We start from the raw sequence: 25,627 nt of genomic DNA on the forward strand, positions 1-25,627 counted from the left end.
CCAAAATAGCATTTTTCTTTATTTGCATAGAGTCCATGGTTTTGTAATGTAGAAAGTATTTGTTCCACATGTTGCAGATGTTCTTCCCAAGTTTTACTGAAAATTAGAATATCATCTAGATATACAAATACAAATGAGTTAGTGAATGGCCTAAGAACGTCATTCATCATCCTCATAAATGTGGCTGGGGCATTTCTGAGATCAAAAGGCATCACCAACCATTCAAATAGTCCTTTAGATTTAAATGCAATCTTCCATACATCTGTTGGATCAATTGGTACTTGATGGTTCCCAGATTTCAAGTCAATTTTAGTTAAGAATTTTGCCCCTCTAAGCTGGTCTAAGAGATCATCTATCTAAGGAATCGGATATCTATTTTTTATAGTGATCTTATTCAATGATTTGTAATCAATACAAAGTCTCCATGTACCATCCTTTTTCTTTGCAAGAACAATTGGGCTACCATAGGGAGATGCACTTGGGTGGATATGTTCTTTTTGAATTAAATCTTGTATTTGCCTTTTTATCTCATCATTCTCTAGGACTGATCTCCTATATATTGGCTCATTAGGCAATGGGGTTCTGCTATCAAATCAATAGAGTGTCTATCTTGGCAATGTGAGGGTACCCCTGATGGTAACTCAAACACATTTTGATATTTTGCTAAAATCTGATCCATTGATCTTTGTTGTTTTGTTGTGATGGACATCATGGAATGGGAATTACACACATTTTTCTTTTGTTCCTTTGGACGGATCATTAATAACACAAATGTACCAATTTGGGCTATTAACCTTTTAGACTGTTTTGCACTAATCAAAGATGCAGAGTGTGCAGGACTTAACTCTAGAATCGGGTACTTTTGTCCACTTAATTTAATTGTCACGCTTTGTGGCCTTGACTCATACACCCCATGACGTAGATACATGTATGGCTGCCCCAATAGAATATAACACACATCAAGAGGAGCTATATCATAGATCACATCATCTTTGAATGGTTTTATGGAATATGAAAGATGACATTGCTTGTTTACTTGAATGTCTTACCCTTGGCTCACCCACCCCAGAGAATATGGTTGTGGGTGTGATGTCTTCAGGTTCAATCTCTTTACAGTCTCAGAAGATATCAAATTCTTTTGATGTGATGTCCCCATATTAGTATATAATTTAAATAATAAATAAATGTTTTATATAAAGTAATATTAATAATGATATTAAAATAATAATATTTTTATAAAGTAATATTACATTCTGATTATATAATAATATCATATCGTGTTATAATAATAATAATCTAATATAATATAGCAATGTACTATATTAATAAAGTATTATAATCTAATAATATAGTTGATATATTATTAAATTAATATATATTATAATATAAATATTTTGTGATATTAATATAAATATTAAATTTAATATAAATAAATAATTATATAATTATATTATTATAATATAATTATTATATTGAAAGGTTACAACTCTTCAAATTAAAAAAAAAATTTTAAAAAAAAATATATATATATATATAATGAAAGTTTTGGGTACAGGGTCAAGAGAAAATATGGCAAAAAGGATACAAATAAAAGAAAAGTCGTAAATAAATGAATGACCCCTAAAATGGGTTCATTACAAATGGTATCAGAGCTTCAAACCTGGCCAACCTGTGAGGTCAAGGGATTGTTTCACAGTCAGCTTGGAGGCAAATAACAATTACTTTATCGTCTAATATTTCTAAGGTTGACATTAATATTTCATAAATCAGTGAGCAATTACGATGATACAAAAATTGGTGTTGCTAGTTAATAAATATTACATCCAATATTAATATTGGGCTGCTTCAATCGATATACTGGCAAAGAGAGTCAATAAATTTATAAAACTGATCATTGCAGTGAAGGGAAAAACATTAAAAATATACATACAAATTTGGCAGCACGCCTTAATCAAAAACAAGAGCAAAGGCTGCTCTACACTTCCCAGCCAACATCATTTAACAGGGTTTCAAGCCATCGTACAAAAACTTATGCTTGTGTGGATGATTTATCAAGGCATAATGAACATAACTCGTTTGACCATTTTGTTGGCATACTAAGTACCGTATATGAAGAACCTTTGCATGTTGGAGTGTCTGGGCATCAACGTGAACTTGAATCTCCATTTGGGTTTGAGAATGGGGACTCTTCGAGACCTACTAAGGATACCTCCTATCTTTTAAGCATCACAAATTCTTTTTATGCCACAGTTCCAATGACTGTGGAGAACACAATTGACATGCTACAAAGGTGGGAAAATATCATTACTAGTTCTTCACAAGAAATGGAAGTAGGCGAAGAATTCCGGTATCTTAGGGCAGATATTATTGCAAAAGCTTCATTCGGTGGTAACTTTGAGAAAGGAAAGAACATCTTTGATTTGTAATATCAACAATGCCTTCTGGCTGCTGAAAGCTTCCGAAAGCTTATTATCCCAGGATATAGGAATCGGTATCCTGAGAGGACACACTGATTTGGTTAAGGAAATCGATTAATACATACAACCGATTTGTCAAAGATCTATTGGAACCGCTTATGAAGATTGAGGGCTTTGCTGAATTGGCTATTGGTTTGGAAGTGATACATTACTGGGTCGAGTATGGTCTTCCAGTGAATTCACAGACCATGAATTTTATGGTAAAGAAGAATTCCAAGGATATTAAAATCGGATGAGAGATGGAATGATCAGAAAAAGGAACAAGTCAGAAAATATATCACAAATGAAGCAGTGTAAGGAAGTTAAAACAAAAACTTATATTGGCTGACATCAAGTGAAAGGAATTGTACAGTTTCCATTATCAGGTCATAAGCAGCAAACTAGATATAATTTACAAGACAGAAAATAGAATAAAAACAATAAGGAATAGTAGATAAAACACGGAGAAATACACAGGGAAATACACATGGGAAGATCATTAGTGCAAAAGCATTTTTAGAAATCCGTGATAACAATACTGAACTAGAGACAAATTATAGTGTTGCTTTAGGGTTATCAGGCGACAATGAATTTTTGGAGTCCCAAGCTAGGGGCAGAGAAGTAGTTGTCATGATGGAGTCTGAACCATCTGATGGTGCAGAGAAACAGAATTTGGTAGGGGATGACCTTTCCAAAGATGCAACGATGTCCCATATATGCAACGAGTTTGTTCATCCTGCGTCCAATGAAGAGAAGAGTTATAGTGATTGTAATATTCCCAGGGAAGGGGAATCGGAGAATGCTGCTAGTCTTCCTCACGTCTCCTTAGATTTGGCTGACAATAAAGAACTGTCTTTGGGTGAGGGGTTACGGATCAACATTGACACCATTCAAGATATATTACTAGAATTGGAGGAGGCCATAGAGAATTCATCTGCTGTTGATCTGGCCAATGATGAAGGAAAAATGTCATCTAGTTTCAATCCTTTGAATGAACAAGAAAAAGGAATGTCATCTCCAAAGGGCATCAATTTTGAGCTTGCTAATTCCAAGATAAGTCTTGCACATGATTCTGAAGACTCAAGAGTGAAATGGTTTGAAGTTTCAGGTTTGGGAGATAATATTGAAGAGAAAATCCCAGACAGAGATAAACTATCTTTGGGAACACAAGTTGGTGAATCAAGTGACAGGCAAATTACGTGAGCATACAGGGTTGAGTACACAATACGGGACCCCATCAATCAGCAGAGTACCAAAGTACTAATCGGTACGTATAAGGTACATTGACTCATTGAATTATATTGAACATTTTATTAATGGTAAATGTATGGTACAAGTCATTTCAATAAATATATATGTAATAACCCCAATAGGTTATAACTTCTTCCAACACCAAAAATTTTTATACTTAAGTTGTTTGACATTTCGTCAAACACTTTGCAAGCAAGGGTCCTCTGACTGATATAACTTTTCAGATTGCTGCAGTGATTCTTGTTTGGATTTGCCTCAAAGAGAATGCTTAAAAAAGACTCCAAATTGTCTAAAAAATGACCTAACATCAATATGCAACTAATTTTGGCAATAGTGAATGCATATATGAGTTCTAATCATGAAAATGATCACCTACAGCCAACTGGTATTTTAACAAACAGTTGGTATGCAAGCTAACTGGCTGATAAAAAATGATATATTAATGCTCAAAGACAACTATTAATGACCAGCAATTGTATCTCCTTGATTGAGAATGAGTGTCCAATACAATATTCATACTAAGTTAGTCAAGACTCTTGGCATTTACAAAGATATCAAAATATGATGATTGCTGGTAAAGTAATATGCACTTACAGCTGCCAATGAAAACTAATGCAATACTAAATATCTAACTTGAATACTCCCCTACAGCAGTACACTAGTCACATGCATGATTAAATACAACTAAAGCCATGGATTGCTGATACCATTGTAAGACATGTAAAAATGAATGATGTATCTATTAATGAATGATAGGTCTGATATGAAATGACAATTACAACAGCACTCTATAGTGAAAGGCAACTATGAGAATACACATCAGACCTGGCATATGAAGTCGCCTTAGAGAATAGATGTATTGCAATACCACTGAACAGAAAATAACCTCCTCAAGTGCCCAAGTCGTGCCTCTCTAGCTGCTGCCCCTGATTGTAAATGGCTGTAATAATTTTTTTTTACTTTTTCGGATTGCTTTTTCGATTCTGCTTTTTCGGCCTGCTTTTTTCGGACTGCTTTTTTGGCCTGTTTTTTTTGAATTGCTTTTTCGGCCTGCTTTTTCGAACTGCTTTTTCGGCCTGCTTTTTTGAACTGCTTTTTCGGCCTGCTTTTTCAAACTGCTTTTTCGGCCTGCTTTTTGTACTCAAATATTTTTTCTCAATGTAGCACAAATAGAAGATTGAAGTATCTTCCTCCCAGCTGCAATAATTCAAGTGATATTTCACACCCTCAAAATCGTGTACCAATTGAGAGTTTTCGTTCTCAATGGCCTCAAATATTTTTTCTCAATGTAGCACAAATAGAAGACTGAAGTATCTTCCTCCCAGCTGCAATAATTCAAGTGATATTTCACACCTTCAAAATTGCGTATCAATTGAAAGTTTTCATTCTCAATGGCCAGTTATGACTATTACAGAAACCCTAGGCTCCACAATGCACATCAACAAACATCAACATCAACAACAACAAATCTGGATGATTAGAATGAAGCTCAGGGTGCCTATTTATTCTTTTCCCTCCACTTTCTCCAGAAGCTTCTAGAACATTATTTTGTTTTATCTATTAAGTGACTTTACAAAATATTTTATAATTCAAGTCATTTTATTAAATTAATTAAATATAAAGTTACCTTTTAATATTTATTTATTTGATAACTTTATAAATAATTAACTTAATACCACTTATTTATTTAATTAAAATAATTAAATCAAATTGCCTCCAAAATGGGGACATGACAATATATATAAATATATATATATATGTATATATACACAAGTATAGATGTGAATATATGAAAAATGAAAATTAGATAAATATTGAATTAAGGGATACATACATATATATATATATATATAAAGATACATTCATAATGATCATGATGACATTAGGAACGTATTCCAATTATAGTACATAAGGGTCGATTTCTCATCCACATTATGATATCTTAAGGTAGGGAGTTTGTGGAGGGAGAAGCGGAGTAATTTCAGGCACATGATGGATATCCTCTAGGGAAACGCTTGTAGTCTATTTCATGTGCCCTTTGGCACTGTAAATTTTCTATCTTATGATGATCGTAATAGGGAGAGAGAAAGATTCCTGTATCCTATATGAAGAAATCTTCCAAATGAATATGTTCATTAGATTAACACTCATCTTCTCATCCACATTAAGATATTTTAAGATAGGGAGTTTGTGGAGGGAGAGGCGGAGTAATTTCGGGCACATGACGGATATCCTCTAGGGAACCGCTTGTAGTCTGTTTCATGCACCCTTTGGCACTATAAGTCTTCCATCTTATGATGATCGTAATAAGGAGAGAGAAAGATTCCTTGCAAATAATTATGTAAATGAGAAAAGGGATCATCACAAGACTCATCTTTCTTTGGAGCTATTATATGCTAATAATTATTTGTGTTTACAGATCCATGATCAAAAGGCGTATTGGGGAAGTATATTTTATAAATCATTCCTTTTACTCTACCTCATTGTGAAAATTAAATTATAGAGAATCAACAAAGAATGTATGATATGTTGCATCGTGTATGCTTTGTGCCTTCATGCATCAGTTGTCTTCATCGTGTATGCTTTGTATTTTTATGCATTCATGTGTCTACTTCATGCTTGCTTCATGTATTTATGCATCAATATTTATATTCAATATATGCTTATATTTTCTTACATCATAAGGATATTAACATTACATGTAGATAGTCTTATAAGCTTGTCTTTGCTTGAGGACAAGCAAATTCGAGAGGGGAGGACTGTGATGTCCCCATATTAGTATATAATTTAAACAATAAATAAATGTTTTATATAAAGTAATATTAATAATGATATTAAAATAATAATATTTTTATAAAGTAATATTACATTCTAATTATATAATAATATCATATAGTGTTATAATAATAATAATCTAATATAATATAGCAACGTACTATATTAATAAAGTATTATAATCTAATAATATAGTTGATATATTATTAAATTAATATATATTATAATATAAATATTTTGTGATATTATTATAAATAAATAATTATATAATTATATTATTATAATATAATTTTTAATATTGAAAGGTCACAACTCTTCAAATTAAAAAATATATATAGAATGAAAGTTTTGGGTAAAGGATCAGAGAAAATATGGCAAAAAGGATACAAATAAAAGAAAAGTCGTTAATAAACGAATGACCCCCAAAATGGGTTCATTACATTTGACTACCACTATCAACAATAAAGTGTAAAGCTTTTCCTACTATCCACATTTGTAATCTCTCTTCATCATCACGAGCAAATACCTTTGCAGTAACCACAGTGGCATATGGGTCAGCCTTGATGATTTGTTCATCCTCTTGTTTTCCAACTCATCTCAGGTTCAATAGCTTCTTCATGGGTTTTCATCATTAAATTCTTTATAGTTCTACAATCTTTAGTGTTATGAGAGGGATTTTATGGACTTCACACCACCTACCCGATTCTTGCCCTATTTTCTTTACTCCCCATGTTTTCTTTGCTGGTGAATTTGGAGATGGTTCCTTGGCTATTTGTTTTCACATTGGCTTATTACCTTCACCTTTCTATTTGTTGTTCATTGGATTTTCCCTCCTCCCTCTTTGTTTGAACTTCTCCTCAATTTTTTATGCATATTTGAAAGCATTGGGTAATGTTGCTATATTCAAGAAATCCATTTCAGTCTGAATGTATCTATGAAGACCACTCTTATACTTCAGAACTCGATGTTTTTCTAAGTCTTTGATGCCAAGCCTTGCAGAGAGAGCATGAAAATTGTTGATGTACTCCTGAACTGATTGGTCTTTCTTCTGTCAGAGTAATTGCCATTGCATATATTTTTGTTCATAGGCATCCTCGAGGTAATATTCTAGTTTTATATTCTCTACAAATTCTTCCCGTGTGGGTTTTCCATCAAATAACATAGAAAATTCATGTCCATCCTGAGATTCTTGGGCTTCTTTAGTTGTTAAGTGTACCTCTCATGCCAACTTCACATGATTCTCAATTTTGAGGAGGGCAAAGGTTACCTTTTCATTATCTAATAAATTATTAACACAAAAATACCTCTCCAATTTGGATAACCAGTCATCAACAACATCTACATAAATTTTTCCTTGAAAAGTTGGAATGTCAAAATTTACCTACACCTTGAATGGGGTTTGCCCACCAAATTTTGAATTGTTTGGACTGGCATGTAACTCCCATTTTTCAAGCATCTATGAAAATTGCTGCATCATTTCTTCACGTTGTTTATTTAATGCCTCTTCTAGCAGTGTTTTGAGGGATTCATCCATCTCTTCTGATGATTTTTTTGCCATCTGCGACCATGTGCGTCTCAAAGGAAGATAATCCGAGAGATCTCTTGTGGCCAATCCCAACCTTCGATAAGCTGATCGCGTACGATGGGACATACAGGAGTGAACAAGCTCTAATACCACTGATCTAAATTATGAATTCAGGTTACAATACCTGGTGTAGAACCTTTGGTATTGTGACTAAAATTGAAGATAGTTAAAATGCAACAAAAGATGTTTTGCAAGCCAAAAAGTGGTTCATTCATTTTGAAAAATAAAGTTTATACAAGTTTCATGGATCCCAAGGGTCACCATTATCCCTTGGAAATGAAAACGAAAAGTCCACAAACTAATTGATTACAACATAAACTCTAACAACTATAAAAACTATAAAAAACTATATCAAAATTCATGTCTACTTGTAGAAGTCATAACTTTCTACTCGTAGCTCAAAATCACAAATGGTCAGAATTTTTGGAAAGATATTCTAGAGATCTACATTTATTGTCCCAAGTCTTAAGTGTAACACTACGACTTCTTGGCCTTGTTGAAGCCTAGAAATGCCTCGGAGACCTCGGAAAATGCAAATTACTAAAACATAGAAAACACCAAAAAAATGGATTTCGATATTTTCCCATTTTTGCTTGTGCCAACATTCTCTGCATCTTCCTGAAGTGTGTTTTGATCACATGGTTTTGGTTGGATTCCCTAACCCTATTTATTTCTCTATCTTACTTGGATCTGGAAAATCTGAATACTGTCATTGGTTGCAACTACATTCTCTCTATGAAAAAATGTGACTCACTTGTGTATTTGTTATATGGTGTACGTTTCTGTGTTGGTAGTTAGATGTCTTCTCTTGTTTAAGGATATTAAATTCCATATTGATATTCTCCCTATGATACAAATACCTCACATGAACCACCTCCACTGCATATACCGTATGGTCAACAACTTCCTGACAGAAACTAGGCAACTTCCTGGTAGGAACCAAAAAACTTCAAGTCCATACACCTATCGTGTCCTCTAGTCTATACGCCAACCTCTCCTCCAGCCTGTACACCTACCTCTTCTCCAATCTGTACACCTACCTCTCTACCACTCCATATGCGTACCCCTCCTCTAGTTCGTACATCCAACTTTCTTGCCTCCTTTGTACATCTTTGAGGTTTGTACAAACTTAGTGACCCCTCCTACCAGATTGGGAACATTATAGTGGTTTCAAAGCTAGTGATCTTGTTAGCCTACAGGTATTGAGTTACAATCATGGCACTGAGTGATGGGTTGTTTCATGTGCTTAGAGAGCTAAGAAGAAGTCAAAAAATGCTCTGTGAATGAGTGAAAAAAACACTCAATGTCTTGACATGCACAAGGCCATTGGTGACAAAATTCATTCCTAGGGAGGAGCAATAGGAAATGTGAACTCCTACATTGGTTGAGAGACTAAAGAAAATCAAGCAAGATTGGGTGATTGGTGGATGGGAGAGAGGCATATCTCTGAAGGATTATATAGAATTGCGAATGAAGTATCCATCATCTCAGCACAATAAACTCTTCAACAATGGTCTAAAGTGGGAGATTGATAAGGGGCTACATGATGAAGTTATATAGGTACAAGAGGAAAATGAAGAGTCGCATGAGGATTTGCAAGAATCTGTTGCTATGCGTATGAGTAGAGACCATCTGAAACTTCAAGATGAAGAAAACGGTGAAGGAGATACTTATACTAATTTCATCAAACCAACACTCATCGGTCAACTTGATGGAAATTCTCGACCAGCAGTTGTTCAACTTCATGAAGATGCTACCAATGATTATTGTAGGAGCAATTGCAATTGGCTAAATATGGATTTTATCCTTTAGTTGTGCCTAATTCGTACATGACTGCAATTTTTCCATGTAAAGGACTTCCTCTTAAAAACAATAAGATCTACATGGGCTGTGAGATTCCTAAGAAGGTAGATGATTTCATGAAGATTGTGAATCTTGACATCAATGTAGTTTATGGCTAGCTTCTTTGAGATCCTAGTGACTTCGGACATGACAATGTAGCACAACAAAAAATTGTCAAGGATGTTTATGGAGCAGTAGAAGCTAGAGTCAGTCTTCATTGGTATCATGGTAGTGCTAACATATATAGGTACAGTGACGGTGGTGGACTGTGATCTGTGTTGATGCAAGACCACTCCTCATGGAAGTGGCAAGATTCACCTATTTGATGAGATTCAAGAGGAAATTGGTGTTCATGATCCAATGAAGGTTTTGTATTGGAGCCCTGATGTGTTTGATGATTAGCTTCCATGGGACCTTGGTCGTTTTGGACATAGCATTGTTTATATCAAAGTGGCATAACGAAGGCCCAGTGGTGGTCTACTTATCTGAATTGAATTCAATTATGCCCGTGTGATCTTGAAGAAGTAGGGAGTTTCTAGCAAATATAGCTATCCGCGTTCATGCCCATTTTGGGATCTTGGAGATTGTGGATTTCTTAAGGACAAGCAATCTTTGGGCAGCGAGGATTTGTAGTGTCCTCAATTTCAATAAAATACTTTAAATAATTAATGGTCCCAAAATTTAAATAATATTATTTTGACCTTTAATTATTTATTAGAGGGGCCCAATTTTTATTAATTATCCGTAAGTGTTCTCCATGTTAACATTCTTTGGTAAACCCTTGGGAGTTTTCCCTGAAAGGGTATTTATGTGCAGCATGTAGTAAGCTGCTAATATGCAATTTGGATTATTTTGTTGTACTGTGAATTCTTGTTGGAGTTCAATATTGTTCGCCATTTCAGAAGTGCAAGACCTTCCATAATTGGCTATCGTGGTTTCGGTGTGATTCCTCTATGCTTTGTATTACATTACTTGTATCAAGTGAATCCGAGTACCATCATTGTTTGCAAATATATTCTCTCTGTGATAAATTATGACTCGTTCATGTATTTGTTATATGGTGTACATCTGTATGTTGGCAATTAGATGTCTTCTCTGGTTCGTGAATGAAGTATATTAAACTCCATATTGATCTACTCCCTATGGTGCAAAGATCCCACATGAACCACCTCCACTTCCGATATCGTACACCCAATAGATTCCTAACGGGAAGCAGGCAACTTCCTAGTGGGAAGCAAGCAACTTCTTGGTGGGAACCAAACAACTTCCAGTCTATACGTCTATCCTCTCCTCCAGTCTGTATGCCAACATCTTCTCCAATCTATATGCCAACCACTTCTCCATACCGTACGCCTATCCTCTCCAATTTGTATGCTTGACTCTCCTCCTATCTGCACACCTACCTCTCCTCTAGTCCGTATGCCTACCCCTCCTCATTGCGTATGTGCAACATTCCTTGCCTCCATTGTATGACATGTTTGAGCCCTATATGAACTCATTGAACCCTCCTGCCGGATTGGGCACATTACAAGACTCCAAATAAAGGAAACTATCAGTCGACTAGATGGTCCCGGCAGTGTTTCTGTAGCCGACGGATTGACTATCGTCGGTGTTTTGTATTTTGTAGCCGACGGGTAAATAGTTTGTAGCGGATGTAATGTTGTGGCTGACGGACTCCTTCGGGAAGGTTCAGCGGTAGTATTTATATCCCGTCTGGGATAGTTGTAAAGGATCTTCTACTATCATACTCTTAGGAAGCATAATGTATGTCTAGCATGTGTGAATATAATTCTGCTATTCTGTTCCATTGTCTGTATGCGTTCATTTACTTTACCTTTACGGTAAACATTTGGCGCCGTTTCCTTATGAATCTGGAAGGTGGGAGGAATGAAGATTAATGCCAAATCGGCTTAACAAGGATCGGAATAAGGTCAAGGGAAAAGATGGAATCCGTACTGCGCAAGAGAATTTAATTCTGGCATAGTAAGCCGAACGCCGACGGAGATTTTAGAAGATTGCTGACTGAAATTGGAGCGTCGAAGAATTGTTGGAGGAGACTTGGGAGTGGGTGGAATTGGTGGAAGAAGCACGGGAGGAGTTCTGGAATTTGTGTTCGTTGAGGGAAGAAAATTCAGATGGAAGAGCATCAACTCGCACGGCTCGCAGTGTCGAGGGAGCACGAGCGTGCAGTGACCTCTTTGTCCGGGATAGATTTTCACGGGAAACAACTTCAGAAGATCCTTCTTCTTCACCAAGGTTCGCAACTATCGACACCTCCGGTGTGGGAGTGCAGACCATCGGTGTGGGAGTTCAGACTGCCGGTGTGGGAGTGCAGACCGCCGATGTGGGAGTGCAAACTGCTGGTGTGGGAGTGTAGACCTCCGGTGTGGGAGTGCAAACCTCCGGTGTTCGAGTGCAGACCTCCGGTGTGGGAGTGCAGACCTCTGGTGTTGGAGTGCAGACCTCCGGTGTTGGAGTAAACAACGCCAGTGTTGCAAGACCTAGTAACGCCTCTACCAAATTTAGTTTTGATGGTGGGACCCAAACAAAAGCTGCTGAAGTTTGAGGGCGATGGTATAGCCGACCCCATCCGACATTGTAAGACATATGAGATGATCTGGCGGGCAAATGGAATCACAGATGCCAACGAATGGGTCAGACAATTTCCGACAACCCTATAGGGTGTGGCGATTGATTGGTTTCCGGATATGGATCCGCAAAAGCTAAATAGTTGGGATAACATTAAAAAGAAGTTCTTGGCAGAATTTAAACTCTTGTGGGATGATAATAAAATCGTAGCAAAGATTTTCAATACCAAACAGGGGAAGCACGAAACTGTTCCCGTCTACGCTAGGAGATTAAAAGACTTAATAAACAAAATGGAAAGCAAGCCGGCGGACGGATTGCAAAAAAGATGGTTTGTGGACGGCCTACGCTTGAAATTACGGAGGAAAATGAAAATTGTGCCACCGTCATCACATGTGGACGCGTATAACAGAGCACTGGACCTTGAAAGTGAGCAGAAGATAAAGAAGAAGAAAACTAGCTCCTCTGATTCTGATGACGACGAGCGTGCCGGAGATGATAGTAGCGACGAGGAAGGAAACAGCAAGAAGGTTCGTGCCCTACAGAAGGATATGGTTAACATGATGGAGTTTAAAAACATGCAGAAGGAGCCAAAAGGCAGTAAACTGTGGTTCACAGAGTGTAAGACCGATGGTCATACTAAGGGATCGTGTCCAAAGAACCAATTTTGTGACATTTGTCAGATTATGGGCCATTCGATAAAAGAGTGCCCCTTTAACATGAAGACAAGAGGATCTCTGCAGGTGCTTCTCACACACGAGGCTTCCCCGTCGGGTAGTAGCAGAAACACGAATATCGCCGGTGCTACATCCGAAGGATACAGGAATAATCGGTGTGGATAGAACAATAACATCAACAATAACAATACCAATACGTGCAGAAGCTGGATCCAGTATGATGCAAATGGACGACCGATTATTCAGTGCCGCGCATGTAACTTGTGGGGGCATTTTGCGCAGGAGTGTCCAACAGTGAATACACCTCAACTATTGTGCCGATGGTGTGAACTCGGCGATCACGACGACTCAAAGTGTCCATAATTTGAAGTGAACTTGATCACTGTTGGGACGGATGAGGAAGAAGTTCTAGCAATTACGCGGCAACAAGCAAAAGAATACCTGGACCCCGCCAAAGAAAAGAAGAAATTTGCGGAAGTACGGGCAGAGGTTGGAAAAGTATCCCAAGTAGCAACACCTTTGGAGACTGTCGGCACTTCAGCGAGGAATTACGCAGAACAAAAGATAGTACAAAAATTTTTGCAAACAGAGGTGCGAGTAAAGGTAAATGATTTGCTTCTCACCATGCCTCAACTTCGATCTGCTCTTTCAAATATTGCAGGAGCATCAAGTCAAGGGAAGGAAAAGTCACCAGGAGAACCAAGTCGAGGGAAGGAAAAGGAAATTGCTATAGGAGGAGAAGATCAGATGTTGCTAGCGCTGACATCCGGACGACACCCTGTAGTCGTCGAGATGGGGATCCTTGGACATGTTCTCACAGACACAATAGTTGACGGAGTTTCCGGCGTAAATGTATTGCCAGAAGAAACCTGGAGGAAACTTGGACAGCCGACATTATGGCCTTCGAGATTTCAGCTGCTGACTGCCGATCAACATGGCATTAAACCATTGGCTATTCTCATGGCACAGCCGATAACCATTGGCACTCAACCATTTCTGCTGGATTTTGTGATGATTCTGTTGAAGAGTAAAGGCTATGATGCCATCTTGGGCCGCAGGTGGCTTATCGAAGCAAGAGCCCAACATGACTGGAAGAACACCTTATCACTGGAAAGTAAAGGCCGTCGATTCGTCATTGATTTGCATACCCAAATGGTAGGGGAAGAGGCCTTGTCATATTCTGAGGGAGAGGAGGATGAAGGTAGACAACGGATGGAACCGGATCAGGAGGGCATCCTCCGATTGGACGGGGGATCAACGGATGACAATTTGGATTCCGTCAACGGTCTTTACCACTGGCAAATGGAGGACTATGAATTATTTCACAGCTGCAATGTTCTGTCGATTGAGAATGAATGTCCAAAGGAGTTTACTAAAGTAAAGGAGGGGGAGGCATCGTTGGATGTTATGCCTGCCCATGCATTCAGTGAAGGGGAGACAATTAAGTATAATGAAGCTACGCTACAAACAATGAATTTGGGGGACGAGATAGAGCCGAAAAACATACTAGTCGGAGATAACTGGGATCCAGTACTCAAGGCCGCGACATTCAAGATATTTCTAGAATACGAGGACCTCAAGGGAGTACCACCGAAATTGTGTGTGCACCACATTCCGTTGGTGGAAGGAGCCGTACCTGTACAAAAGCGACTCTACAGGACGAAAAAGAACTATGCGGCACAGGTTACAGAGGAAATCAACCGGATGCTGGAAGTTGGCATTATCTTCAAGGTACACACCAGCGAATGGGTGTTGCCGATAGTCATCTCATTGAAGAAGGATACTACTCAGATCCGGATATGCGTCGATTTCAGATGCCTGAATGCAGTAACGATCAAGGACCCTTTTCCGATTCCATTCACAGATAGCATTTTGGAGGAGGTCGTGGGACATGAAATCTACTCCTTTATGGACAGGTTCTCCGGATACAATCAGATTTCTATAGTGGAGGAGGATAAGTTGAAGACAACGTTTGTCGTCGAAGATGTGGTCTACGCGTACAACCGGATGCCATTTGGGTTGTGTAACGCGCTGGCCACATTCCAGCGGATTATATTGCATATCTTCGATAGGATGTCCGTGGGAAACTTCAAAGCCTTCCTGGATGATTGGTCAATATTTAGCATGGAGGATGGACACCTGGCAACAGTTGGTGAATGCATGGAGAGATGTCGCAGAGCCCGGCTAGCGTTGAATCCCAAGAAGTGCAGATTCATGATTTCACACGGAAGATTGCTCGGACACATTGTCTGTAAGGAAGGGTTAAAGACAGATCTCGACAAGGTGAGAGTCATTCTTGAAATGCAGCCATCTACTAATGTGACGGAGGTAAAATCTTTTCTCGGGCATATAGGTTATTATAGGAGATTTATTAAAAATTTTGCCAAGGTGTCCCAACTATTAGATAAGTTAACCTGCAACGAAGAACCATTTAGATGGGATAAAGAGCAGGACGAGGCATTTGAAGGGCTAAAGGTACGACTGGCTACGACACCCATCCTGGCATATCTGGACTGGAATAAAGAGTTTCATGTTCGTGTGGATGCCTCCAACTATGCGATCGGCTCGACCTTGGCACAGACTAGTAATCACGGATTGGATCACCCAATATACTTTGCCAGCCGGTTGTTATCAAAGGCCGAGTAGAACTACAGCACGACTGAAAGAGAAGCATTGGGAATGGTCTATGCTGTGCAAAAATTCTGTCATTATTTGCTCGCTACACCGTTTGTGTTCTATGTTGATCACTAAGCCTTGTTGTACATGATTAATAGACCTGTCATCCAAGGGAGGATCAGCAGATGGCTACTCCTATTGCAGGAATTTACCTTCAAAATCATTGTCCGGCCAGGAAAGAAACATGTCAGTGCCGACCACCTGTCGTGGATCAAAACAGGGGAACCAGTGGAGGGTGTGAATGACGACTTCCTTGACGCGCAGCTGTTTCAGATTGGAGTACTGCCGGAATGGTACAGGAGTATTGGCGAGTACCTATCAACAGGACAGTTTCCCACTGTGATGTCACCAAATGATAGGCGCAAGTTGATAATCAGGAGTCGCACGTTTCAATTGATCAATGGATTGCTCTACAAAATGGGGCCGGATCATATTCTTCGATGGGGTGTGCTGGAAGAGGAGATACTGCAGGTGTTAAAAAAAGCACATGAGGGTCCTGCGGGAGGACACATGGTGCTCGACACCACTACACGGAAGATAATACTCGCAAGTCTCTGGTGGCCGACAGTTTACAATGACGCACGGGAATGGGTCGTCGGATGTGACACTTGCCAATGGGCGGGGAAACCGCTGAAGAGAGATTTCATGCCACTTCACCCCTCACATGCATAGGAACTTTTTGAGCGATGGGGATTAGATTTCATTGGACCATTGAGGGTGAGCAAGACTCGACGGTGCCGATAGATCATTGTTGCAACGGAGTACCTGACCAAGTGGGTGGAGGCACGTGCATTACCAGACAACTCGGCCGTCAGCACTGCCAAATTTATTTATGAACAGATCATTGCTAGGTATGGAATCCCGTTACAATTAACAAGTGATAGGGGAGGTCATTTTGTTAATCATATCATCCGCTTGCTCACCACCCAGTTCAAGATTTATCATTCATTGTCAAGTCTGTATTATCCAAGAGCAAATGGACAGGCCGAGGCTACCAATAAAATCCTAGTATCCATCATCTACAAATCCTGCGCGGTGGAAGGTGTTGATTGGGAGGAAAACTTACCCGCTGCCCTGTGGGCTTACCACACAGCGTACAAGGTCACGATAGGGCACACACCATTCCAATTAATGTTTGGATAGGAAGTAGTAGTCCCAGTGGAATTCATGATCCTGAGTTTCCGAATAGTGTTGGAAAACAAGCTGGATGACGACGAAAGCTTACAAGAGCGGTTAAACAATCTGAATAAGCTAGAGGAGAAACGATTGCTGGCACAGTGGGTGATGGAAGTGGCATAGAACAGACGCAAGGTCCAGCATGATAAGCACCTCAAACGTAGCAGATTCCAGCCGGGACAATTAGTACTGAAGTATGATGGTCGCAATGAAATCAAGCCGGGAAAATTTAAGGTGCGGTGGGTTGGACCATACTAGATCCGGGAGGTTGGCGACAATGGAGCAATCAAACTATCGACGTTGGATGGACAGGAGGTGCCTTAGTCAATTAACGGATCTAAATTGAAAATATATCGCGCAAGAAGGATGTCATTGTCGCCCAGTGCTCTCATGAATCCTTCGTCATCATCATTAAGGGATTGTGAGGTGGCAACGCCAAACGGAGGTACCTCTGTTATTTAATTTTTGAAAATAAATGAAAAAAAAAAAAGGCCGTGGGAGAATGCCCTGCGGGCAACTCTCTGCGGGAGATCGCCCGCGGGCACATCTCTGCAGGAGATGGTTCCGCGGGAAGCCTCCTGCGAGCACATCTTTGCGGGAGATTGGCCGTGGCCAACTCCCCTATTTGCAGGGCTGCTAAGTAATGGCATCTCGTTCCCTCCTTTGCATTTGCCGGGTCCACGGGGCTACTAGAAACGAAGTATCATTCCCTCCTTTGCATTTTCTGGTATTGCAAGATCGTTCCATTCACTCCCATCGTGCATTCCTTGCTACTGCTTGACTCTCTTCCCATGGGGTATTCACGCGAAGGCTGTTCTAAGATAGCACTGCCCGCAGAGTTCTCTGTTCAAACTTTATGATTCCTGTTTTGTGTAGGAGGTATATTCACGTCTTTCGGGAACAGATTCAAGTGATTCCGCATAGGAGAACAAGATCAATTTGTGTTCTCTGCAGTTCCCGTGTTCGATCCAGAGGAAGACCAACAGGCGGAAATAACACTTCGTTGCAGGCGGATTAGGATTTCCTCCATTTTTTTTAAAGAAAAATCATCAAAATCTAAGGCGGAAACAGTTAAGGCTAATACGTTGTAAGGGGCATCAGATTGGCTGGAATCTCAATTTGAAAATAGGTGGATCACGAGGGGCTTGTTTCTCCATAGAGTCTTCCTTCAGAGTGCACAAAAGCTGTCATTGCCATGGGAAGATTTCATTTTTAGCAGTACGGGGTTTCTTCCCACCAGCAAATGGAAATTGAGAAGGAATGGTCGAAATTTTGTGCAGGTTTCCATTCGTGATTGTTGACACTAAGAGTAACCATCCTTTATTTTTCCCTATGCTCATCCTTGGAGGTTGTTTTCATCTCTCATTGATTGTGAGCATCATAGCAAATAGTATTTCCCCACGGGGAGTGTGCTTGTAACAAACGGAGGAAACTTATATAAGAGCAAATAAGCCATTTTTGCATTGAGTCAGCGGGCAAGCGGAAGCCGTGGAAGAGTCAATTGGTAGCAAATATGGACAAAAATTCAAGGGTTTTGGCATCGGGGATTCGAGTTGCAGGCCCCGCCGGTTCCAGTAGCAAGAAATAGAAGACCAAGGAGGAACTCACTTATCTCAGCGTCCAGTTTGAGAGTCTTAGTGGGAGCGAATGCCGGAGGTGGTGGCAGGAGACCCCGGAGGCAGACCAGATTAAACAGATTTTGATGCGGGCAGAGGTGCATTGGGCCATCCAGCTTCCCATCTTTTCCATCTGGTTGTTTGACTTAGTATTGCGCACCATGATAAAGACATATAGCGCCCGAAGCAGAACAAGTACATTCCTGTACAAGAAGCAACAGATGACGGAGGATTTTCGGCATCCTTGGCCCTGGTGGGAGGAAAGTGGAAATCAAGAACCATAAACTCTCATGGGAACGAAAGGAGCATTGGATAGATCTAGTGTGCTGGGATCTTACACCCATGGAAAGGGAGGCAACAGTTCAGAGGTCAAAATGCAGAGGGCTTCACAGGGACTTTATTTGGGAGGGTCACTGGCAGTGTATCATGGACATCATCAAGAGCAGATTGAAAGGCACCACTCGAGCTTCAGATATAGCATTGCCGCAGATTGTGTTAATGAATGGTATCATGCAGGGAGTGGTATATGATTGGGCCTCAGTGCTTGCCAACAGGATAGAGGAATTCATGACGCTTCAGCACCGAACATTTTTTATGCCGCACCATGCCATCGGGCTGTTTCTTGAGGCTGCAGCTAGCTAGATTCCACTGGATGATTTTGAGGCTCCTCCAAGGGGCAAGTTGGCAGGCGGGGAGCCTCCCATATTCTATTGGCGACACTTGGATACAGGAGGATCAGCAACAGGCCACAAGAAACTACTCCGTGGACTGGATGCTTTCGGAGAGACAAATAGCGGACGGGAGGGCACTTCGGTGAGTGACGGGGATGAGTCTGTGGAAGAAGAGGGGAGCACATCGACAGAAGTTGGTGGTGATGCAGTGGGTAGTGGGCCCACATTCTTTACCCCTCCTCAGCTGTCAACTTCGGTGCACTTGACTACCTTTTCAACAGTCATTCCGTCATTTGGTCAGCGCTATGCCTCGGTCCTTATGACTCCTCCAGCGGAGGCAGATGTCCCACGGACAATGACACAGATGGTCCCACAGACAGCGACAGATGTTGTCCCACGGATAGTCGCCGAGATATTGCCAACGGCTATAGCTGAGGTGATTCTAGTTGTACCAGCAGATGTCACCGTAGCAGTCCCACAGAGAGCACAGTTGCCATCGCCGGAGCCTGAGCCGCAGGTTCGGTTGGAGGTCATTGATTGTGATGCAGTTGTCACTGTTTCGTCATCTTTTTTAGCAGAGGCCGAGTCAACCCAGCCAGTACCTGGGGGAGAACATGGAGCTCGCGTAGTCAGACCAACCGGAGGTGATGGATAGAGCTAGTGTGTTTTTGAGGCAGCAGTTCTGACTCACTCCGGCCAAGCGAGATCCGTCCATTCAGTCTCCTAGGCATTCAGATCATCATCGACAGTACCAAAGCCTTAGCTTCAGGAGGAGGGAATGCCACATGTCGTGGTTGCGCCAACAGTAGAGAAGGCAGCATCGGATCTGGGCATGGCTCTCGCTGATGAGGAGGAGAACAGTGATGCAGAATGGTCATTGGAGGACTTCGCCAAGGAGGATTACGGGTTGGATGAGGACAAGTGCCGGGATTACCTTAGGACTATGAAGTCTGCGTTGAAGAAGGGACACGATGTGGCAATTCAGGCCCTGACTCGGTGGAGGGAGAGGCATTTGATTAGAGCATATATCCGTGGGATCTGTCCTCGACGATTTCAGACTTGTTTTGTAGACAGGGGCTGGCCGGCGGTGGAGACAGCTGAGATGTTGGCAGATTGGGCTACTGAGCCGGAGTTGGGACCCAGTGACACCCCTATGATGAAGCTGGCACATGAGATTGTGGGATTGTACAAGGATGCTTACTATGGTCGTCGGCGTGTAGAGGTGGACAGGGTTGCAGTAGAGAGATCATTGGCAGCTGAGAGTGAGGCTAGATAGAAGCTAGCCGCCGACTTGGCCGACCAACAGGCAGCATGGGCCGTAGAGCGGGCAGCACTACTGGCAGATATGGCAATAGCGGTGCAGGAGAGGGACGTGGCTAGGCAAGGTACGGAGGCGGCGGTCCGAGATAAGGATGTGGCTAAGCACGAGATGCAGTTAGCTAGGAGGTAGGCTATGGATGCGGCACTTCTTCTAAAGGAGGCCGTCGAGGTTAATTCTCAGATTCAAATAGATCTCCACATCAGGACAGAGCAGGTGTATGAGTTACGTTGCCAGCAGCACACTTCTGGGACGCCCCCTTCTTTCTAGTATTTCTTCTGTTGTCTATAAGTTGTCTCCTAATTTTGTTAGTCGTCAGGAGACGACTGTTCTTTTGGGGGGGATGGTGTCAGCTGACTGGATGGTCCCAGTGGTGTTTTCGTAGCTGACGGATTGACTGTCATCGGTGTTTTGTATTTTGTAGCCAACGGGTAAATAGTTTGTAGCGGATGTAATGTTGTGGCCGACAGACTCCTTCGGGAAGGTTCGGCGGTAGTATTTATATCCCGTCTGGGATCATTGTAAAGGATCTTCTACTATCATACTCATAGGAAGCATAATGTATGTCTGGCATGTGCGAATATAATTTTGCTATTCTGTTCCATTGTTTGTATGCGTTCATTTACTTTACCTGTATGATAAACAGAAACAACCATGTTACAACCGCACCAAGAATAGCATATAACACATAGTAATGAGCAACACAAGTATCATACAATACATATCTGCCCGATGAGTATTCCAACATTATTAATGAATGTCGACTGTTAATGTATTCTGCTGCTATTGTCCCAAAATGAGATGTGATCCTCGATTAGGTATACAAGATTGTTATGTCCAACAACAAATACGCAAATAAATAGAAACAAAATTATTCCTTCGAATGCAAGTCAACCCATTAACCTTCCCCTTAGAAGTTCTCTTCTCTTGGTTCCAAAGTTGATGCTTCTTTATTTTGGAAAGTGATTACATTGATGCCAGTTCATATTCACAGCTCTGTCAATATCTTTATTTATGCAAAATTTGTCTTTGGATGAATAAAGTAAGTCTTTCCAGCCTACAAGAAATGAACTTTCTTCACAGAAAATATTGATTCAGATCTTAGAAAATTAGAATCACCAACATCACATTCCCTTCACTTGTCAACCTGCCAATATTAACTGCTGCTCGATAATGGCACCATAGTTGACTAGGCATTGATGGCATAGTAGTTGACTGTTGTCTCGTGTCTCAATGCTCCCAATAAGGCAGAAAAATATTTCATGACAAGCTATAGCAGCGGCTCTAAAGTTCATAAGAAGCCAAACATTTCTTGATCAGCTTTTCAAATTTCAATCCTTAGTGAGTGTAAAATGAAAAATATTAATTGCATTTACTGTTATCTGCAAGCACTGAACAACTGATCAGTATATATAGTTAAAATAAAATTATTAAGAATGGGTTCATATTGCTGAACTGGGTATTTTCATCATTCCAGGGTTTTATCATGACATGAACCAGCAAGATTTGATGTTATATATTGCAATTGTAGATTGATATGAAGAATTAAGGGTTTTAAAATTAGAACCCAACTTCTTACTCAGTGTTAGGTTTCGATTTCTTTCAAGAAACTAAAAAATTATACAAATTACTTTTTGATTCCTAACGTCATTTAAAAGGGGAAATTAGAGATTCTTAATTGTCAAGAGATTTTACCAACGAATTGTACCATTTTCTTTTTAGTTGGTAACCAGAGAGCTAACCATAGAGTTAATTTTGTGGGATATAAAATGTTTTTTGGATGTGTATAGTAGCTTGATTGACATCAAGTTTTTAAATTTTGCTTGTAAATATGAATAGACTTTCTTAAATTTTTTAATTAAGCAGTCAAATTATTTGTGGGTGGTCAGTAAAATACTATAGAAAACAAAAATCGTGTAATTGTTCTTTTCCGTGTAGGACTATTTTCTGGTGGGTCAATAGCTCTCATTGCAGCAACTGTCTTCTTAGTTCGATTTTTTAGAATTTATGAGGAAGAAGGGGTCACTCAGTATATGGATGCTGTTTTTCCCCTGTATAGGTATGCTCTCATGCTTTGTTGTTTGCATCAAATCTTTGCGCGTTAGCAACTGGGAATATTATTATTACATGAATATATATATTACTATCAATCTGTAGAAAGAAATAATGTTGGAAAAACATTGTCAAATTATTATTTTAAATTATCTTCTGCTCTTGGAAAGTATTTTATAATTTATCAATTGCTTTAAGTATCTTAATTTTAGGCCTGCCAAAAAAAAGTTAGCTTAATTTTAGACTAAGTAAGAATATATCTGGAAGAAAATCTTAGCCAAGATTTAAATGTATTTGTGATTAAAAAAATAGAAGTATATTGTACACATGATTTATTATTTAATGAAAGATAGCAAAATCTTTATGGGCTTGGATTAACTTGGAAGGGTTTTTTAAACTCGTGTATAGATAATTCTGACATCATGTTTATTTTATGAATCCTCATCCAATTTGTGTTCTTTATAAAGGCATTGTTTCAATATATTAGTGATTGGATAGTGTAGGTAATGCTCATGTGATCTCATCACATTCTTGTGCTTAGAGTTATGAGTAAAATTATGACTTTTATAGTAGATTTTGGTTATTTGTGACGATCTTACTTGAAATGATATTAAATGTGTGTTCTCATGTAGATGGATCATGGAATAACAAGTCAATATATATTGGGCAAGAACTTCACCTAATAACACTTGAGGAATGCATGGAGAGGTGTCAAGGGGCAAGGTTGGCACTAAACCTGAAAAAAATGTAGATTCATGGTGCCTTGAGACAAGTTACTTGGTCATATAGTCTGTAAAGTAGGATTGAAGACTTACCTAGGTAATGTGGGGGTCATCATACCAATGGAGGCATTGGAGAATGTTATAGGTGTGAAATCCTTTGTACGTCCTGTCAGCTACCAAAGAATGTTCATAAAGAGCTTTACTTTGATCCCTTGACCCCTGGATATGATGATAAGAGGATAATCAATCACACAAGGGGATGAGAAAGTAAACAACACTTATAGAAATCTGTGTTTACCGTACAGGGGTAAAGAAATTAATGCACACAAACAATGCACAAGAACAACAGAACTCCTTTTTGTTATTCGCATATGCCAAGAGATTACATACAGATCATAAGATGATTTACAATGATCCTAGATGGGGTATAAATACTTATCGCCAGATCGTCCCGAAGGGGTCCGTTGGCTACATAACAATACTAATCTACCTGTTGGCTACAAAATCTTTACTGACAACATGAACCTGTCGGCTACACAATTTCTACCGACGACATCATCCCCCCCAAAAGAAAAGTTGTCTCCTGGTGACTTCAAAACTAACAAAAATAGGAGACCGCAAAATACAAGAGAGAAAGAATATACACTAGAGAGGGGGCTATGATCTTGAAGAATGCTGTTGCTGGCGCAATTCATAGACTTGCTCCGTCCAGATGCTCAAATCCTTCTGAATCCATGTGTTAACCTCTACGGCTTCCTTTAGGAGAAGTGCTGCATCCATAGCCTGGGTCTTTGCTAACTGCAATTCTTGCTCAGTCGCTTCCTTATCCTGCAATAGTGCTGCACACTCAGCTGCCCACACTGCTTGCTAGCTAGCCAATTCCGCATTTACCTTTTCCCTAGCCTCCTCCTTTGTTGCCAGAGACCTCTCCGCTCTAACCTTGTCTGCTGCACTTTCTGCCTCCGTACGCCTGTAAGCATAATAGACTTCTTTGTACAATCCTACTATCTCGTGCACCAGCTTTTCCATGGAAGTGTTGCACGGTCCCAACTCTAGCTCGGTGGCCCAATCCGCCAACATCTCCGGTGTCTCAACTGCTGGCCATCCTCTGTTCTCAAAACATGAACAGAACCGCTGCAGACAAATGCCCCAGATATAAGCCCGAACTAAATGCCACTCTCTCTGCCGAGTCATAGCCTGCAATGCCACATTGTGTCCCTTCTACAGCGCTGCCCGCATAGCCTTGACGTAATCTTTGTATCTATCCTCATCTGATCCATAATCTTCCTTCGACACATCATCCATCGTCCACTCCCCATCACTATCTATCCCTGCCACTGCTGTGGTAACCATTTCCACATTTGGTGCTGCCTCCTTCCTGGGTGCATCCTCAGACTGTGGAACTGCCACCTCCTGTGGCTCTGATATGGCTACTGGACCTGGAGGGACTCCTCGATGACTCAAGGATTGAATGGACAGTCTGACCTCTGTAGGAATGAGCCGGAATTGCTGCCTCAAAAATGCGCTTGCTCTATCTATCACCTCCATTCTCTCAAGCTGCTTTGACCGTGCCTCTGTCAACAAGGAAGATGAAATAGTGACCACAGCATCTGAACCGATCACATCCAAATGAACCTGGGGTTTAGGCTCTGGCACTAGCAACTCTATCAACTCTGGCTCTGTTGGTGCAACAGGGTCTGGCGTACGATCCTGGGAAGGTACGCCCTTAGGTGACACATCTGCCGCGACTGTCAAAAAAGAAATCTCTGTGGTATCCACTTGTGCAACATCTGTCAGCCGTGGGACACCATCTGCCACTGTCAGTGGGGTATTTGCTACTGTCCATGGGACCACATCTACTACTGTTGGTGGGGTCATCACGACCAATGCATGACGCTGACCAAAAGGAGAAATGTGTAAAGTGGAGGTGGACAAGTGTGTCGAAGTTGGCAACAGCAGCAGGGGGAAAAATGTGGACTGGCTAACTGCTAGTTCACTGCCAACTTCTGCAAAAGCACTCTCTTCCTCATACTCAGCCCCACTGTTCTCTAAAGTGTCTCCCATCCGTTGTCGGTGTCCCCGTGAGCCTCCTATCTACAGAATACCTTCTTCTACCCCGCTACTATTCCACCCTTGTCCAAATGTCTCCAATAGAATATTGGAGGCTCACCTTGTGCCAACTTTCCCCACGGTGGAGCCTCAAAATCATCCATTGGTATCTGAT

General features: G+C 40.4%; 1 protein-coding gene across 1 annotated transcript in view; it reads left to right on the forward strand.

Annotated features, from left to right (window-relative positions):
• Nucleotides 1–25,627, forward strand: part of LOC149537007 (phosphate transporter PHO1 homolog 10-like) — a 351,025-nt gene that overhangs the window by 166,174 nt on the left and 159,224 nt on the right. Inside the window, exon 7 of the mRNA XM_089806833.1 lies at nt 22,568–22,688. Within this exon, the coding sequence (XP_089662959.1) occupies nt 22,568–22,688 (121 nt within the window). The remainder of the gene's footprint in view (nt 1–22,567; nt 22,689–25,627) is intronic.

Source organism: Cupressus sempervirens, chromosome 10 (assembly GCF_028749045.1).
Source record: "Cupressus sempervirens isolate cs-2001-9-10 chromosome 10, ASM2874904v1, whole genome shotgun sequence".
NCBI lineage: Eukaryota > Viridiplantae > Streptophyta > Pinopsida > Cupressales > Cupressaceae > Cupressus > Cupressus sempervirens.